Raw genomic sequence first — 18,676 nt, 5'->3', positions numbered from 1 at the left:
ACGACTGACACATTCACTGTGTCCCTGGTCATGTGTCACGTGTTTACTGCATGTCTTGTCATGCCCTTCACTGCTGGCCCAATGTTGGCAGGAAAGTGGCCGTTTGGCCAAGTTTTGTGCGACATTCAGGGATTCGCTTTCCTAATCTTAACTTGGGTGCCATTGCAATTACTGACAGTCATGGCGGTGAGCCGGTTTTTAAAAGTCACCCAGTTGGCCCTCTACAATAAGTGGTTCTCCCTAAACCGTTCCATTGGAATGATCATGGCAATCTGGGTACTTGATGTAATGGTGCTGATTTTTCCCATAACACTTGGTGCCACTACGTTTCAGTTTTCTTCAGAAGGATCACTGGCCTGTTCTATCCCGATAAGCTACGAAAACCAAGACAAAAACATCACGAATGCAGTGATTACACTGGCCCTTTACACAACGTTGTTAATTATCTTCGTCATCACATGGTGCGCTATCAAAAGGCATGACGCAACCATTCGATCGTCATTTCAGATGCGAAGACGAATCAGCCTAATCGACATGAAAACCACTGCGGAAGAAAGAAAAACGAATCAAGTTTTGTTAGCCCTTACAACGGAAGCCCTCTTATTTTGGTTGCCTCTTATAATAATCAAGATAGTGGAATTTTCAACACAGCCATTTACAACCATTCCACGCCAGCTTCGTCTGGCTTCCACTTTTTTGTGGTTTGTAGTTCCTGTTCTTCATCCGGTCACATGCTTGGCTTTATACAGACCGTTTTCAAGAGAGGTGCTAAGAGTTCTGCCAAGTACAAGGTGGCGACAAAATAAAGTGCACGCCGAACATGCCGTCTAATTATGATTTTCTGTTTACAAGAACTTGATCTCGAAAGACATCTTGAAATATTTCGGCCAGCGGTAAAAAACTGTGCAGTACCATATGCTTATCTACGAAGAACCAATTAACGCACGATACTTAGTTTGACAGCTATTGTTCAGTCACAACATACTACAGTTTTACTACGTTCATACTAATACCTCTTTATTTTCCCCACAAAAAACACCGTTCTATGTTCAGATGCCTTTTTGCAAATGCATAGAGTCAGGAAATAGCCAGATAGCCGATCTTTGACCCATTTTCCTCTTTAAGAACACTTATTTGAGAAAGTGAATCAAACTTGGAAATGAAATATTGAAACACCCCTTCGTTTTTTGTGTGGAGGTAGGTTACCTTCGGGGATGAACAAAAACGAGCATATTTTGATTGACAGATCTATTGTTACCATGGTAACCGCACTTAGTCACGCAAGCCTCAGGTTCATGTTTTGAGCTAGAATTTCACTCTCAAAATATAAAAATATACGAGTCTAGTTCTCTAATAAGTGTGAACCAAATCAAATGAAATCCCAGCACGAAGTAGAGTCATTCTTCTAGTTTATAAAAATTATCGTGAAATTATTTTGCGATTTATGAACAAGGAAAAACCTGTCACTTTATTATAGTGTCTGTCGGCCATTTTGACAAGTGGGAAAACTAAGCACGACCAATTTTGCAATTTCTCACAAAGTGCTCAATTTCTTGAAACCAAATTAACAGCAGACTTAACACGGCTATTGTAGTTTCTAAATATTATAAAATATTTTTGGGGAAAGTTGTATTTTTGCCATGGGCGTTCAATACATACAAGACAAATTACAAAAAGTTGTAATATTGGCCATTTTGAGGGCCGCACTATTTCGCCTAAAACGGCGTAATAAAGATGAAGTCAACATTAAAATATTTTCTTTTACCTGGTATTTTACTTAAATATGACTAATACGGTTTTGGGCTCGCGAATTTGGTGAAATCTAAATTAATACAAAAGCCTACCTGGCAAGTTTTGGCAATTTCTTCAGGACGACTTGTCGCGAGTGTTTCGCCTCCGCTCCCTCCATTTTCTTGACCAAATTAGGCACAGCTACCAGCAAAAGGCCAAATCTAACAGTTTGCCACATTAAAATCCATTTTTCCCTGCTTTTAGACCACAACTGATGATACATTATAATCGGCATACTTGATAAACAAGAGTTCGCCATTTCACACTTCCCTGGTTTATATCGCCAGCCGAGTACGGACAAAATTCATTATACTGTCCATCCAGAGAGTTAAATAAACGCTTCGTGGTAACAGTACTCGGTAAATACGTGCCTGTGAATAATCCAGTCGAACATGCTTTGCTAAAATCGAAAGGTACGCGTTGATAGTGAAGCGAAGGACTTGGTGTTGACAAGGAATTATACACCGGAAATGAGAGTAGCAAGACTGCTGACCGGATATACTTTCAAAATGTAACTTTCGGTTTTCTGTTTTGTTTTCTTTAATGACTTTAACCGTAACCACATAAATACACTTAAATGTTGCACAACCTTTAAATTGTTTCTGGCTTTGTTTTTACTTGCTCATTTGTTGTTCGACATAAGTGATATAATTTAGTGCATGTTCCAATCTATCACTAATCTGGGCGCAAGGGTACACATCAGAAATAACGAAGTTGGAATATTTAATCACCGCCTGCCAATTAGCAAAAATGTAGCAAACTTGTCGAGCCACCTCTGCTTCTAAAAAAATATTTATATTCTCTACGTCGATACTTTTTTTAAGTAATTTTTACACGTATTTGGTGCTTTTCCCTTTTTTCTCTTTGATGGGGGAGTATCTGACCGGAAGTATATTTATCAACTTGTTCTGAAAAGGAAATTTGCATATTGGAGAGTGAGGTAATAAATAAACTGGTCAAGTCGAAACAGTAAACATGGCCGAGAGATGTTCATTTTCAAGTCACAAAGAGGAAAGAGGAGGTTTGTGCGTGCACTGGAAAGAATGCAACACTGAGCGAATGTAACAAGGATATATCCAGGCACGTGCAAACATACGGACTTGGTAAAATTAGAGACGAAATACGCGAAGAGATGGATCTGATTCTTTGCCGTGCTGGTAAGTAAATAAAACATTTGGCCTAATCTATCATTAGCTATTTATTCTCATTTGCATTTTCACACTGCGTGTTGTGCTTTTTCTAAGTCTGTTAACATCAAGTAACTCAACATCCGCGGACACTTTTTTTACTAGGATTTTTTTATGTTAATCAAAACGATGTAGGGAAGCTTATAATTTGTCAATACCACAGAGATCGCTTAGGAATTTACTGGAGAGGCCGAGGTAAATATTGTCAAGTACCACCTGAACACAGGGAACCCGAACGCTGTATTGGCAAAGTTAATAATGAAAATAAAGATATGTTTGTTACCTGTGCTCCTGTGTCTTTCTTTGTCCTTAAAATGGTTGTGCTCTTGTGTCTTTCTTTGTCCTTAAAATGGTATTTGAATCGGTGCGAAAACGGTTTGAGCAAGCCTTGTCTGACGCTCCGTAAATAACGACGCAGTTAACACGTCTCGTATTTCCATTCATGTTATTAACTATTTCTTTCCATATTAACCATTAACACTCCTGGGGAGATAATCTCGTATTTCAATTTAACGGCCAATAGTTAATAACATGAATGGAAATACGAGACGTGTTAACTGCGTCGTTATTTACGGAGCGTCAGACAAGGCTTGCTCAAACCGTTTTCGCACCGATTCAAATACCATTTTAAGGACAAAGAAAGACACAAGAGCACAACCATTTTAAGGACAAAGAAAGACACAGGAGCACAGGTAACAAACATATCTTTATTTTCATTATTAACTTTGCCAATACAGCGTTCGGGTTCCCTGTGGTCTGGTCAAACAGCAATCCATATATAGACGACAGAATAATTCCCGAATAATTCCCAGAATAATTCCCGTAGGATCTGGTAGGATCTGGTATGATAACAGAGAAAACCAAAATTAAATTAAATTAATTAACTTTGTTTTATGAGGGTTATCACTTACTCTTTCGATTACTTTTCTTTTTTTATTCGTTGTTTCGTTCGTTCTTTTATTCCCTCGTTTATTCTTTGAATCATTCCCAACTCTTTCATTTACATTTTGTTTATTTACTCTTTCGTTCGTTCGTTTTGTTATTCATTCTTTGATTCATTCGTTCGTCCGTTGTTGGTTGCTTTGCTTATTCATAGATTTATTTATTCCGCATTTGTTCGTTCGTTCCTACAGGTGCTTCTTCCGAGCAAACCCCACCCCCCCCCCCCCCCCCCCCCCCCCCCCCCCCCCCCCCCCCCCCACACACACACACACACACACACACATCCTACCCCCACCCTCGAGGGAACGTATTGCTGCCAAGAGAAAGAGTGTCCCAGAGGCAGAGCTAGAGAATGAAGAAAGAGCAGAGATTATTCATCGGGTTGCTGAAGAAATTTCTGCTTCGTTAGCAGCAATGGAAGTAGAAGAGCAAGCTGTGTCAGAAGTGGAAAGCTGTTTAACCTACAAGAAGATGGCCTTGTGTTCCATGAACAAAGATCAACTCCGTGCAAAGCTTACACTGCCAAATCCGAAACGCATATGCCGTAAGTACGGCGTTCAGGACGTGTCTGGGGGCCGAAAGAAAGAGCCGTACGTCGACGCACTTTCCAGTTTCGTATCCACATGGCCATGTAACAGTCATGTAATTTGTATAGAACATAGTGAATATTCTAGCGGTGAAGGATGTAGCTTTCAGGCAATAGAGTATAGTAATCAACGAGTCTTATCTGACCTCTGGTAACATCATAGTGTAGTTAAAGTAAATATCTTAACAACTTCTGGTATTGCAGCTATAAGGGGCAGTCGTAGTTTAAAAGAATGCAACGCCTTTTTCAGTCTGTAATAAGTGTATCAGTATAAAAATAATCCTGCACAGTATTTTGGAGACGACCCAGAAAAGACGAGGTTTTTTTTAACTATTGTTGTTGTTGTTTAAGATTCAGCTAATAACAAAAACGGCGTAGCCTTTAACGAGGACAAGGACGTCGTTACGAAATATGCTAGTTTCTGACCGATGTATGCACCACTGTGTTTATTCTTGTGCTGCGTCTTAAATGCAGATGACAGTCATGACACTCATCGTCAGTAAAATAAAGGTTCAACTTCTGTGGTACGATTGTATCTGGCAATTATATTTTGGTTGTTATTTTGTCGCTGTAAAACCATCCACCTCTAATACCAGATGGACAGACAAAATCCCAAAGCTAAAAGAACCACGATATATACTAAACACACTTACATCCGGCGCAACACCATTTGTATTGCGTTACATCCGGTCAGCAGTCGTGTCCTTGTTCGTTTAACAACATTTCAGCAATCGAGCTCGCGCTGCTCGATTTAAGCCAAAAGTATCACTCTTTGTTGTTCTCAGATGATACATTTGCTAAGTACAGTGATTTATATAGCTTTTTCGGTGGACTGTGCTTAACAGATTCGGTAATCGACGGCAGAAATCACAAACATTCTTCACGGATGTGTTTTTGCATGGCGGCCAGCTGTTGTTTATCGAGTCATGCGGATTAATGCAACATAATTTGTGGTCTGGAACGCAGACAAATGGATGTTAATGTGCCAAACTATTAGATTTGGCCCTTCTACTAGTTTCTGTGCTCAATTTGGTCAAGAACATGGAGGAGCGGAGGCGAAACCCACACGACAATTCGAGACAAGTCGTCCTGAAGAAATTGCAAAAACTTGCCAGGTAGGCTTTTGTATTAATTTAGATTTCACCAAATTCGCGAGCCCAAAACCGTATTAGTCATATTTAAGTAAAATACCAGGTGAAAGAAAATATTTTAATGTTGACTTCATCTTTATTACGCCATTTTAGGCCAAATAGTGCGGCCCTCAAAATGGCCAATCTTGCAACTTTTTGTAATTTGCCTTGTATGTATTGAACGCCCATGGCGAAAATATAACTTTCCCCAAAAATATTTTATAATATTTAGAAACTACAATAACCGTTTTAATTCTGCTTCTAATTTGGTTTCAAGAAATTGAGCACTTTGCGAGAAATTTCGAAATTGGTCGTGCTTGATTTTCCCACTTGTCAAAATGGCCGACAGACACTAGGATAAAGCGACAGTTTTTTCCTTGTTTATAAATCGCAAAATAATTTTACGATAATTTTTATAAACTAGAAGAATGCCTCTATTTTGTGCTGGGATTTCGTTTGATTTGGTTTACACATATTATAGAACTAGACTCGTATATTTTTATATTTTGAGAGTGATTTCTTAGCTCAAAACACGAACCTGAGGCTTGCATGACCAACTGCGGTTGCCATGGCAACAATAGATCTATCAATCAAAATATGCTTGTTTTTGTTCATCCCCCAAGGTAACCTACCTACACACCAAAAATGAAGGGGTGTTTCAATATTTAATTTCCAAGTTTGATTCACTTTCTCAAAGAAGTGTTCTTAAGCACCCATTGGTTCACCACTGTAATGAACACTGCCTTATATTTTTTGGCTAGGTGTGTTGTATGTATCATATATTTCTTCACTGTAGCATTTTTTAGCCACATTCAAACGTTTATGAGGCCCACAAGGGCTTTTAATTGGAACATGATAGGTAAACGCAATACGAATACTCCAAAAAATACTATTACTATTCTCGAACGACACAGATTAACGAAGTGCAAGTTTCAGTTATAAATTGTAATTATAACCTAAATTACTAAATACGATATATTGAGTAAAGTGTGGCCCGGTAAACAAAATAGGCGTAATTGTAATAATTAATAAAGTAGTCCGGCGGACTACTCTTGCATGAAGGGGTGGCGGTAGCTCAAAACTAAGAATCCAACCAATTTACTATCTTCGGGGGGAGTATCCTGTCTTAGGTGGGGGGGGGGGGGGGAATCAGGGGAACGAAAATGTTAAGTAATGAAGGCGACAGTAGAGTAAAGGGGCAGAACTGATTTAAGAGATATCCACCTTGTCGAAAACTTCTGGCCAGCATTGCACAATTTGCAATTTGTTACTGAAAATGGTACGAAATGTTAAATATATGTAAATTAATTAATCAGTCAATCAATGAAAATTTGCAGTGGCATTTCCTCAGAGTGGCTGTTCATCCACTGTTCCCTGATTGAATTGGAATTTTGAAGTGTTGAGTTGTGGAGGGAGAAAAACCAGAGAACACGGAGGCAAACCCTCAGAGCAAGGACGCGAAACATTGCGACAACAAACATAGTAAATGGTTTTAACCCGGGAGTATAAGCAGTTCGGGTAAGAGTTACCAACAACAGTAATCGTTTCAGAACTATTCTCACCCGGACGATCATGCTATTCGAACAACCAACAACAATCTAAACTCACACATTTTCAGAGGGAAATATAAGAATCACTTATTCTGGTTCATCGAAAAGCTCTTGCCTGCGTAGCTGGCGGTTTCGTAGGGGTTTAAAGCAGCTAGAAAAACTCGGTTTATGGCGCTATGGTCGCCGCGCTAGCCGGCGAATATGGTATTTAAGGCATAGTTACTAAGCCTCACCACCTTTGTCATCCAGGCAAGTAAACATGGCGGGATTTGCTGAATGAAAATGTTTGTTCATTCGAAAGAAATCATTTCAAGTTCGGGATATTCAAAACATTTAGAATTTTGAAAATTGACTACCAAGGCTTTTGGACCAAAAATATTTTCTATAAAAGGCATAGAAGAAAAGCAAACACATGCATTGGTTTTGTAGATCGCCGGCGGTCATGAGAAACCGTGGCAGATCACTTGACCAAAAAAGAACTATTTTAGTTTCACTTTCAGACCAAAGCTACATACATGTATTTCAAGTGGATTAGCACATTTGCTAATCACTAACAATTAAACAAAGCCGAGTACCAGATAATTATTTTTCGCAGTGTTTGGTTTGTTCCGTTTTATTGCCTAAACTGAATTGCAAATTCAGTTACAATCGATGTATTAATTAAAACTGGTTTACATGTACGAACTTGCACTATTGGTGTCATAGCAACGTGTTGTTAAAATGATTATAATGATACATGTGTGAAAGCGAGCACTTGTATATGTTGTTTTTATGCTATTTTGCAGTTCTTGATATTCACCTCTGAAAACAATACTAAAACAATTATTCGCCCCACTCGACTCAGCAAACATTGATGAATATTTAATTACCTTGAGTTCGTCTCGGTAAAATTCCCCAATGTTCACTTCGCCTTCGGCGAATTGTTAATTATTCGTTTTGATTCATCTCAAATTTACCTATTATATGTAGACGTGCACCGCTGCCTGTTCAATCGTTTCTGGATCGCTAAGTCAGGCTTTCCGACAAAATGCCTCTAGTGCCACTTTGGGAATCCCATGACATATACGAAAGGTCGCATCAAGCATTCGTCGACAACTCAACGTTAAGACAACCAGCTATGCTTAACTTTACACAAGAAGGGATAAGACAAGCTCTGTTGAAGATTATTGAGAACATTGACATTAACGAGCCACTCAAAGTGTTAGGCATTGGAAGTGGAAGCGGTGAGATTGATTTACTAATTCTTCAAAATATGGCGGAGTACCTCATTTCACAGAAGAAGAAAAGGCCTACTATTCAAAACGTAATCGTTGAGCCGAACGCACGTCTCTTAGAGCAATTCAAAATGAAGGCGTCTGTGCTGCCGCCATTGTTAGAGAATGAAGCTAATGTTTCTTTTGAATGGCACCAGAAACCCTTCCAGGAATTCAACCAAGAAACCATCATTGACGAGAAAGGGTTTGACCTTATTCATTTTGTCCACAGTATTTATTTTTTGGATGTGGATGATGCTCTGCGATCATGCTTCGAACAACGCCTGAAAAAGGAAAACGGCGCCATTATTTGCTTTGTTCAAACCGAGGAATCATACTTTGCTAAAGTAAGTAAAACGTTTAAAGGAAGCCTAAGCTGTGGCTCAGAAGTTATGTCCTACTACACGGATCAAGACCTGACTGCCATCGCTGAGAAATACGGCTGGAAGTACTGTGTCCCGGTGAGGAAGCAATTTCAAATCAATGTCACAGCCTGTCTCCATGAGCCAACTTCAGAGGTTGACCCGCTCATCGATTTTCTAACCCAACAGCAAAATTTCCGAGCGAATGCCGAGCGAGAATTGTTTAACAGTGTGATGGAGATGATTGATTCGCTGGCATTTACTAACGACAGCGGTGAAAAGTTTGTCAAAGCAGAAAATACAGCAGTTATAATCTATAAGTAAACAATATTCATCTGATATCTTAAAAAGCAATCAAACAGAGCTGTTTTCATGATACTGTGGTTTCACGAAGTCTAAAACAATGGACTACAGGCACAAGCAAAAAAAAAATACACCTCCTCTGTCGGGCTAATTTATTTTATTTTTTTATTATTATTCCTCCTATAACATTCATTCCTTTTCATAAAGATGTGCAGGCGTCGTTTGTCTTTTTTCTATCTGGCATACTTCACACAATACTTATAATTTTGCCCGGCTTCTTATTGACCGAGAACGCCTAAAGAGGCTGGGAGGAATGAGACTCACGAAGGACGTACAATAAAAGCACATCATATTCTTGCTACTGTCTCAGTTTAAGGAGCCGTTGCATTTCAATGGTTGTGAGGAACGGAAAACATAGAGCACCAACAACACCACGAACACCGCGCTCCAACCAACTAAGGAGGGAAGCCTGGGGACGAGGTAATTCTTGCTGTAAGTTTGCCGCTTCACTAAGGCTCAAAAACTGCTTGCATGCACGTGAAAGCCCCTCCCATGCACCCAGCAGGAGGGTTTTTCTTTTTAGACCCTTCAAGAGGGGGATGATTATTAGAGGAGGGACGGTTTATTTTGAATCGTATATTAGTCTTGTGACATATTAAAGAAATAAAGCGGACTTTTCAATATATTACTGCTGTTTGGTAACGCATTCTCACAATGAAGCAACAAAAGAGTGATTTTACTTCGACCATGGAATAGTTTCTACTCAAATAGATATAACCAGACCCTAATTGAATTATTTTATTTGTTAAGTTTTGACTATTTAGCTCTAATAGTTAGATGTTGCTTCACGGGTTAAATAAAATCACTCTAAATGTAAATATGATGGATGAATAAATTTAGAAGCGGGAAGTTGCCTTGTTTGTTTGTGAGGCCCTGTTAGCGGTTATCGGGATACAGGATATTTAGGTAAAAAGTTATAAGGATGCGAGCTATTAGGGGGGGGGGGGGGGGGGATTAACGGGATACGGGATATTTAAAAGAAATTCTGGGATATCGAACATCGCAGTTGGTTTAGTTATATTTATCTTTCATGCTGATCTTTCTTTCTGCTTTGTCGCTCAGCTTTAGAACTCCCCCTCCCCTCCCCTTATAAAAACCCCTCCGTCTGGAAGTTCAAACTTTTAATAAGACATTTCCCCCTCTCTATTCAGCCTCTCCCCTTCCCATATGGTAATTCACGGCAATATATCAACAAGCGAGGCCCGTTGGGGGGGGGGGGGGGGAGGTTGAGTACCCCATGTCTCATTAATTTTTGGCCTAAATATCCCGTTAATTCCTGTGGTTTGTATGCCCGACTGTGATGTTCACTATTTGAACTTCCAGACGGTGGACACACCAGGATGCTTGTTCCATATTTTAGTACACACGGGGGAGCATTTTCAAGTTTGCTCAATTTGGCCAGGGCTCTTACTCCCAAATATTTAACAGGTTTAATTTCATGGAGCATTTTGCGGGGTGGAAATTCTGCTCTCGAGGATGAATTATACCCATGAAAATGTTGGTACACACGGAGGAGCTTTACCCCAGCAGCGTGCCTCTGGTGCATAACCCTAACTGGAGCAAAACTTTCGTGTTTATCGACCTTTATTTTAATTTCTACCCTCTCAAGCTGACCTACCGTAAGTAACACCATGGTGCAGAAGTACTGAGCCGGGTCCACGTGTTCAAGAGAACAAAAGTAAGGAAAGTTTCATTCTCGTCCCCAGACCTGCTTGTCCCTCTTAACCGGCTGAGCCTGGGGCACGAGGAACATTTGGCCCATAGATTTGATTGGCTAGATCTTTATAAACATAAAACTTAAATTTAGCGAATCAAATCAACGGTTTTAAAATCCCTTTGTTGTAAGGGATTCTACTACGGTAAATTTGATTGGCTAGATTAAAATTATCTTTGTTAAATTCTAGCCAATCAAATCATGTGTCCCTAGTGCCACTTGTTTCTTGTGCGACAGGCTTAGTAGGCTAATAGGGACAAACGGCTCGGGGGATGAGAATGGGAAAGTTTAAGGCGACGCAAAGCGGTGAAAACGAAAAACAATCTGGCTTAGGAGACTATAGATATGTTAGGTGTATAGCCGATGAATAAATTAAACTACATTGTTGAACCGCGATATAAATCAGAACAAAAGTACCGCGAGATATTTAACAATTGCCAAAACAAAAATAAAGGTTGACATAACCTGAACTGAACCTAAGAAACTTTGCCAAGACTACAGGTGTTGAAAAAAAGGTGATTAAGAAAGAAATTTTTAAATGGCCTTTATTGTAATAAATAAAAGTTTGAAAGTTAGAAATTTTAGGACATAGTTTCCAGGACATAGTTGTCTATATAACTGTATTATTTCAAACTTAGCATAGACATATTCATAATGTAACTATTTTATCGTGTGTCAGCTTTAATGCAATGTTATGATACAAGCTACCATTAGCTTTACGTCTTATTATTTTACAGACACAATTGTAGCTGATTGTGTTACAAAGCTATTACTGTTGTCAGGGAAATTGAACTATAACTAACCTTTGATATGTTCCGACAAAGCATTGGAAACCTGTCACGGAATCTACGAGGTGCAATTTTAATAAAAAAAAGTTCTTTTTTTTTTCAATCGCAAACAAGGTTCACCACAATAGTTAATTAACGATATTCAGTTTCGTTTTAATTAAACTTTACACCCAAAAGCCATAATAAGGTCCTTTAAAGACTTTCGGTGACACATTTTCATAACGGGAATTCGATGGAAAACCGAGTATTGATAAAATTAAAATGTAGTTCGAGTATTTGTCATTTTAAGTCAGAGCAAAACAGAAAACGCTTTCTGAATTCCTCTGCATCTAGGACGTGTTTAATTTAATTTTCAGTTTTAATTCGGCTTTTATTCCTGCCGTTTTTATTCCGTCGCGGAATCTACAAAGTGTAATTCTAACAAAAGAGACATTTCTTTTCAATCGCAAGCAAGGGTCAGCACAATAGTTAATTAGTGATATTCAGTTTCGTTTTAATTAAACTTTACACCAAAGAGCCATAATGAGGTGACACATTCTCACAACTGCGATGGAAAACCGAGTATTGATAAAATTAAAATGTAGTTCTAGTATCTGTCGTTTCAAGTGCCTACAGAGCAAAACAGCAAACGCAATCCGGGTTGCTCTGAATCTAAGACGTGTTTTATTTAGTGTTTCAGTTTTTATTCGGCTTTTATTCCATCAGTTTTTATTCCCTCGCGGAATCTACAAAGTGTAATTCTGGTTAAAAAAAAAGACTTTGTTTTCAATCGTAAGCAAGGATCAGCACAATAGTTAATTAACAATATTCAGTTTCGTTTTAATTAAACTTTACACCCAAGAACCATAATGAGGTCCTTTAAAGACTTTCAGGTGACACATCTACATAACGGCGATGGAAAGCTGTGTCTTGATAAAAAAATTTAGTTCTAGTATCTGTCATTAAAGTGCCTACAGATTAAAACAGCAAACGCAATCCGGATTGCTCTGAATCTAAGACGTGTTTTATTTAATGTCAGTTCAGTTTTTTTCGGCGCAAGCTGCACTCAGTCAGAACCTTCTTTCAGAAGCCGGTAATACAAGGACAAAAAACTTACTTAAGTCAACCTGGTTTTGGACAAGATAGTGTGGTCACAATGGTACCATTCCAGTCACAAAGCAAAACCTGAAGCTGCCTCAATAATGTTACCTGTGTTCAGGATTTGAATTGAAAGGGACTGTTTCCTTACGGAAATTGAAGGTCTGCTCCAAAGTTTCTCGATCACGAAAATGTTAGCAATTTACCGCTGGTAAACGAAGGTTTAGAAGGAGAAATGGAATAATGTTCATGTGTAAATGTTTTTTTTTTTTTTTAAAGGATATATAAGAAGGAGACAGATTTGGAATTGAACTAAGCTCAAACACTTTTTGCGAATAAAGGTACTGTAATTGGTTCCCAAATTTTTGTATTTTATTTTTACCACTGTTAACTTTTTCTTTTTTTTCTTGGTTCTTGATATTTCGAAATAACAATAACTGTAAAAATCTGTGAGAAGCACACACATCTAGACTAACATATCAAAGCGCCGTTTTTTAATTTGCGGCATTTTCTATGTGAAAAAGACGAAAAAGAAAACAAGCCTGGAAATGCGCATAATTTGAAGTGGTTTGTTTTGTCTCAATTCTCTCTTTTAGTTACTAATGTGGCGGAATTTCAATTTTCGCCTGTGGTGGATCTTAGTTATCGAGAACGCGTTGCGGCAGTATTTTCACAATGGCGTCGGAATCGGAGCTTAATTTTGACATTCGTTCACTCGGGCTCGAGATTGCCACGTTTTCTTCACTAAAATAATTTGCTCTCTGAGTTTTTCATTTATTAGAGTTTCCAAAAGTTTTTACTACCATTCTGAAATCTTGTTAACTAAACAGAATTAGTATTGTCAGCGAGATATGGAACTATTTATTTAAAAATTGCTCAATGTACCAAAAAATAAAAGGACTATATTATTACCCAACTATTCAACAGTGTTCAAAGCAATTCAATTAAGTGTGACGAGATGATATATTTATTTTTAAATTGAAACATTAAAGGAATTTAGCTACCTTCTAAACTACATCATTGGAAAATTATTAATAGAAGCTATACATTTATCTTTTAAGCATTTATCGATTTCCCAGAATGTTAGTTGTTTGATTAACTGATTTGAAGACCGGTTTGATAATACAAACCGTTGATACAAACGTATGTTAACTGTTTCATTGACAACAGAAAAATCAATATTTTTGGTAGATCGATGCTTTGAACAAGGAAAAAAGCAGACAAGAGAAAAAGCAGACTTATATTAAACGATATTAAAAAAAAAAAACTACAACCAGCTTATATAACACCGGCTTCTTTATTCTATACTAGTTTAGAGTTTTGTTACCATGTTAGAAGTCCACTTCGGCCCCCTCCGCAAGCTAGGTCACTTTAAAGAGGCAGTGATACATATAAATAAGCGCGAAATACTTTCCGAATACTTAAAACAATTTATCCACAATTTATTACGTCGGTTATCAGGCATAGAAAATACTTCTACTGTAAGTCGTTTTACAGTTCTCTTCCTCATTTTGCCATACAAAAGGCGGCGATCTAGGCATTTTAACAGTATTTTTCAATTAAAGAAAGTGGCCATTAAATATTCATTTCATGTGCTTCATCGTTTAATTAACTAACCAAAGCACTCGTAAAAACCTTTTAACTGTATAAAAGTAACATGCATGAACATTTTCACAAACTAATTATTTACCATCTTCAGCCTTTTTTTAGGGAAGGGGGGGAGGGTGTAGCTTGAAGCTAAAATAACAAGAAGATACAGTTATTAGCCATTTTCACAAGGCCTTCGTTCCCACGCATAAAAATGCAATAACCTGTTTCCTTTGAAGAGCGGAGTACTCATTGAGATTACGGTCATTTGTTAAAAGGCAATTAAAATTGTATGAGCGCTTTACTAGGTGACAATAGCAAAAATGGCCTGAACATTTCAACATCAGAAAGTTAGGTCACTTTATAATCTCTGCACGCAAAATGTAACCGCTCACCTCAGTTTGTCGTTGAAACTGCTAATGCATGAAACGCAACAGTTTTTAGGTTTTTCGGGCGCCGCAGCAAAAATAGATATGCCATCGCAAAACAAACTTTTGAATACCTGCAGATATATGGAAATGACGGTGGTTCTCTAGCAATTTCGCTTTCAAAACCTTAACCCTTATCAAAATAGCAAACTATAATTGAGTGCACTGACCAAAAAGAAACATTCAATGAAATCACTCCAGTTTGTGAAACACAAGTTCAGTGTTCAATCAGTCAAGTTACGCTCGGAAAAGTTTACCAAAATTTAATTAAACTAATAGCGATATAAATTAAAATGAATTCCTCCGAGCTTTTCTATGGGCTGTTTTATATTCAAACACATGGTACAAGTATCACACTTGTTTATTGCATTGTTGATAGAATTGAATCGGCCAACCGTTTACAGTGGTTTAGCCGGCAAAGCGCTACGGAAATCCACGCAAATTCAGAAAGATTATTTCAGGTGCGTTTTCATGAACAAAATCATTATTCCATCTTTTTTAGCAAAAGTCTGCTTTTTTGGCACTGTACTAGTCTGCTGTTATTCCATTTAACTTGTTATGGTCTTGTTTCAGTTAGTTGATTGTTCTTTTATGTGCTTCTTTACAAAACCGACTTGTAAGCACGTTAGTCAGCTTCATTTTTTCAGAATCTAACTCGATACGCTCGGTAATTTTTACCAAACCACTTAAAATAACAGCTAGATAATTCAAAATGAAATCGTATGAGCTTTTCTATGGTATTCAAAGACATTTGTAATTAAATAATGGTACATGTCTCGCACTTGTGTTATTGCATTGTTGATGGGATAAAGTCAGCTAACCGTTAACGATGTTAGCCGCGGAACAGCACTATGAAAATCCACGCAAATTCAGAAAGACTAGGTGAGTTTTCAAGAACAAGTGTTTAATACTCGTTTAATCACTATTCTATCTTTTTATTAACATTTGTTTACTGGAATGTCATACATTTAAGCGAAGAAAGGGCCTTTTTGTCAATTGTTTTTTGATGTGCTTCTTTTCAAAAGCGACTTGCAAGCTTATGAGTTGACGTCAGTTTTTCAAGAACTAAACTTCAGTAGTTCATGATCATCGTAACGAATTGCCAGGTTTGTCATAAAAAAACCTTGGATAATTTCCTCTGTAAACAATAGTCATTGTATCTCTTGCTGAAGTCATTTGAATTACGTAATTCGGTCAGAGAAATTATAACCTTTCGTAACAAAAACTGCCCGGCGCAATTTTAATGTTACTAACCTTTTTAAGCGGTTAATGATTTCTCGGATGAAAATAGAGATAATAAGAAAACAAATATTGAATTTGCTGTGTGGAATTTCGATCAAATGAATAGCACATTATCTTTTACTTAAAACTCTTTTTTCGACAACAAAACGTTGAGTTAAACTTTTAGAAAAGGCGATTATGTTATATCATAAATGCGGGGTGTTTTATTGCCTCCCAAAAGCTATTTCATTTAGTCCTTACTGACTTACAATGTTCTCGCTGTTGTTAAAATTCTGCGTTTGTTACTGAAAACTGAACAGTTGTGTGGACAAGAAACTTATAGTGATTGCACAACACATACCCGCGTTTTGCAATACAATGAAGACTCCTTTATTCTTTAACGTTAACTGACATTTTGTAACACTGATCAACCTCGATTGCATGGATGGCGACTTGGTCATGAAAATAATGGTGAGTAGTCTAGCGATTGCGGCAGGTTCAACATTCTTACAATTTCAAACTCTCTTGTTTAATTATAGACTAGATAAAAAGTTAGTGGTTGTTATGTAAGGCGCGCTATCTTTGTTTCAGAAAGAATGCATGTACAGCGATTGGCTTTGTGAAAATGTACTGTTTTCGTAGCAATACATTCCAGGCTCAGCAAATTGTCCTGTTTTGAAATGTAGATTCAGTCTTCAGTCTTCTTTTCTTCAGATAATATAGCGACTTTCGATTTTAGTCCAGTTTAGACTGGCCTCATACTATGTATACGCAAAAAAACGAATTAGGTAGCAAGACACACTATGCCTTTTTACTGCAACACAGGAAAAACTAGGCAGCTAAAGAAGCAAGGTTTTGTGCCAGAAATTGTGGCGGGAAAAGACTAGTTAAGGAACAAAGAATTAATTCCGTAACGTATGAAAACTTGAATACCACGAACTGAGCCATTATGGAAAAGGTCTTACAGGTCGTCACAGACCACGCATCTCCAAAAGTTTGACCTCGCTTTTTTTACGTTCATCTTTCGAAAACTCGTTATATTTAATTTCTTAAAATAAGCACCCCCATAGAATCGTGAATGAAATGAAAAACAGCCTAATCCTTGAAAACAGATAGAATTCGAATGAATGCACGAAGCAAGAAAAGCTGGAACATTTCAAAATTTCTTCAGACTTCATGTCAAAACAAAAATGCATAGAAATAAAACTGATTCATTTCATGGAGATTGACAAGGAAAAAAACCTGAATTATGAACAAAGCGAGACTGATAGCCGCAGTACCTTTTTGTTTTATTGCAACTTACACTTGCTTTGAGTTAAAGCCGTGTTCATAACGTAAATGTCAGCCTTATAGTGGCACAGCAGAGGACATTCGTTCCCGAAACATTTCACCCGAAACGCATTTGTATTAGGGGACCGTTTTACTTACACTATATCAATGTCTGAAGAAAAGGTTGTTTGCTATCAGTTGTCAGATTGAATGTCATTCACGGGAATAATATTTAATATTTCCTTCTCTGAAAGCGGGCGCATGTTTGATGGCTTTTAGAGCAAACTTTGAACTAATCAAACGGGATTCAACAAACTGATGCAACATTACGCGTCGTGATTGTAAATTTTACACTACTACAATGATTTCTCGCACCGCCGGAAAGATTTCATTGACCGTGTTTCGTTCTGTCACTTGTATGCAAACTTAATTTTCTCTCGAAACGCAGAGATGACTGTAAAATGTAAAAAACTGACTGCAAAACATATTTAAACAACGTGTTGATAAAGTTAACCGGCTTTTTTCGTTTCTTTTCACAGTTCTTAACATGTAACTGTACTTGTAACATTGACCGGCTAATATTGGCTTTTGAACGCAGCCACAGGTAATAATTAGCATATGTTTTGATATTTTTCGGAGTCGCTTTCTTATGTTACAGATATCCAGACCAAGTGGCGGGCTACTGGAGCGAGACAGGCAAACACAAAAATCAATGTTTTTCACCAGATTTTCACTGGAGTCCTTGGATTCATCTACTTCTACAAGGCTTCATGATGAGATTACATCAAGAGGACATTGGCATGTTTACTTCTTACAAGCCCTTAGACGTAAACTGGTAGTCTTTCATAAACTACGTTGTCACCGTCTCTTCAGTTTTATTAACTAAGCAGTATTTTTAACGTCCTTTCGATAATACGTAATTCCTTTTGTCCATTTTTTTCTCGAAAATATCGGATTTGTTTACTTTACACTTAACATGACTTAATTAAGGCACTTTTACTTAATTCCGTGCCCTGTTAAACTGAATATGAAATGAGTGCGCTTAACAACCTAGTCTTCTTTGTACTGGTTGTTTAATTTTGAATTCCATGTGCTTCACGGATAAGGATTTCAGTCTTCTGTCACCTTAAGACGTGACTTGGAAGAAAACTGGACAAAAATATATAATTGTCTCCCCTAGCACGTGCTATTGGAAAGTTTACGATTGTTTAGCCCTAAGTTGACAAATTATGAAATAACAACAGAAAATAAGCGTCTTTTATGCTACAAAGTCTAGCTAATGTGTTTATTGTATGAGTACATATACATATCTGTTATAACATAAATACAAATAATTTTTCACAAAGCAGTGTGAGGTACTGTGTTTAGTCTACAAATACTGAGTTAGTAAATTGAGCCAGATGTTTGTCTTCCCATATTTTACCAATG

The 18,676-nt window shown here is 37.6% G+C and overlaps 1 protein-coding gene and 1 long non-coding RNA gene across 3 annotated transcripts; both read left to right on the top strand.

Annotated features, from left to right (window-relative positions):
* The first annotated feature begins 5,229 nt into the window (after positions 1-5,229).
* On the top strand, positions 5,230-18,676 carry LOC144635096 (uncharacterized). Of its 2 annotated transcripts, XR_013567298.1 has the most exons (3): positions 15,139-15,219; positions 15,571-15,640; positions 17,907-18,676. It is a non-coding gene; the product is annotated as an uncharacterized LOC144635096 (long non-coding RNA). The 2 variants fall into 2 exon arrangements; XR_013567297.1 differs by lacking the exons at positions 15,139-15,219; positions 15,571-15,640 and adding an exon at positions 5,230-5,621.
* Positions 8,179-9,239, top strand: LOC144635050 (histamine N-methyltransferase-like). Its single transcript, XM_078494118.1, has one exon. The coding sequence runs from the start codon at positions 8,214-8,216 to the stop codon at positions 9,123-9,125; it is 912 nt and encodes a 303-aa protein (XP_078350244.1). The 5' UTR covers positions 8,179-8,213; the 3' UTR covers positions 9,126-9,239.

This window comes from Oculina patagonica, chromosome 13 (assembly GCF_052425735.1).
Source record: "Oculina patagonica isolate OP01 chromosome 13, crgOcupat, whole genome shotgun sequence".
Lineage (NCBI taxonomy): Eukaryota > Metazoa > Cnidaria > Anthozoa > Scleractinia > Oculinidae > Oculina > Oculina patagonica.
This window is presented reverse-complemented; position numbering and strand designations above follow the sequence as displayed.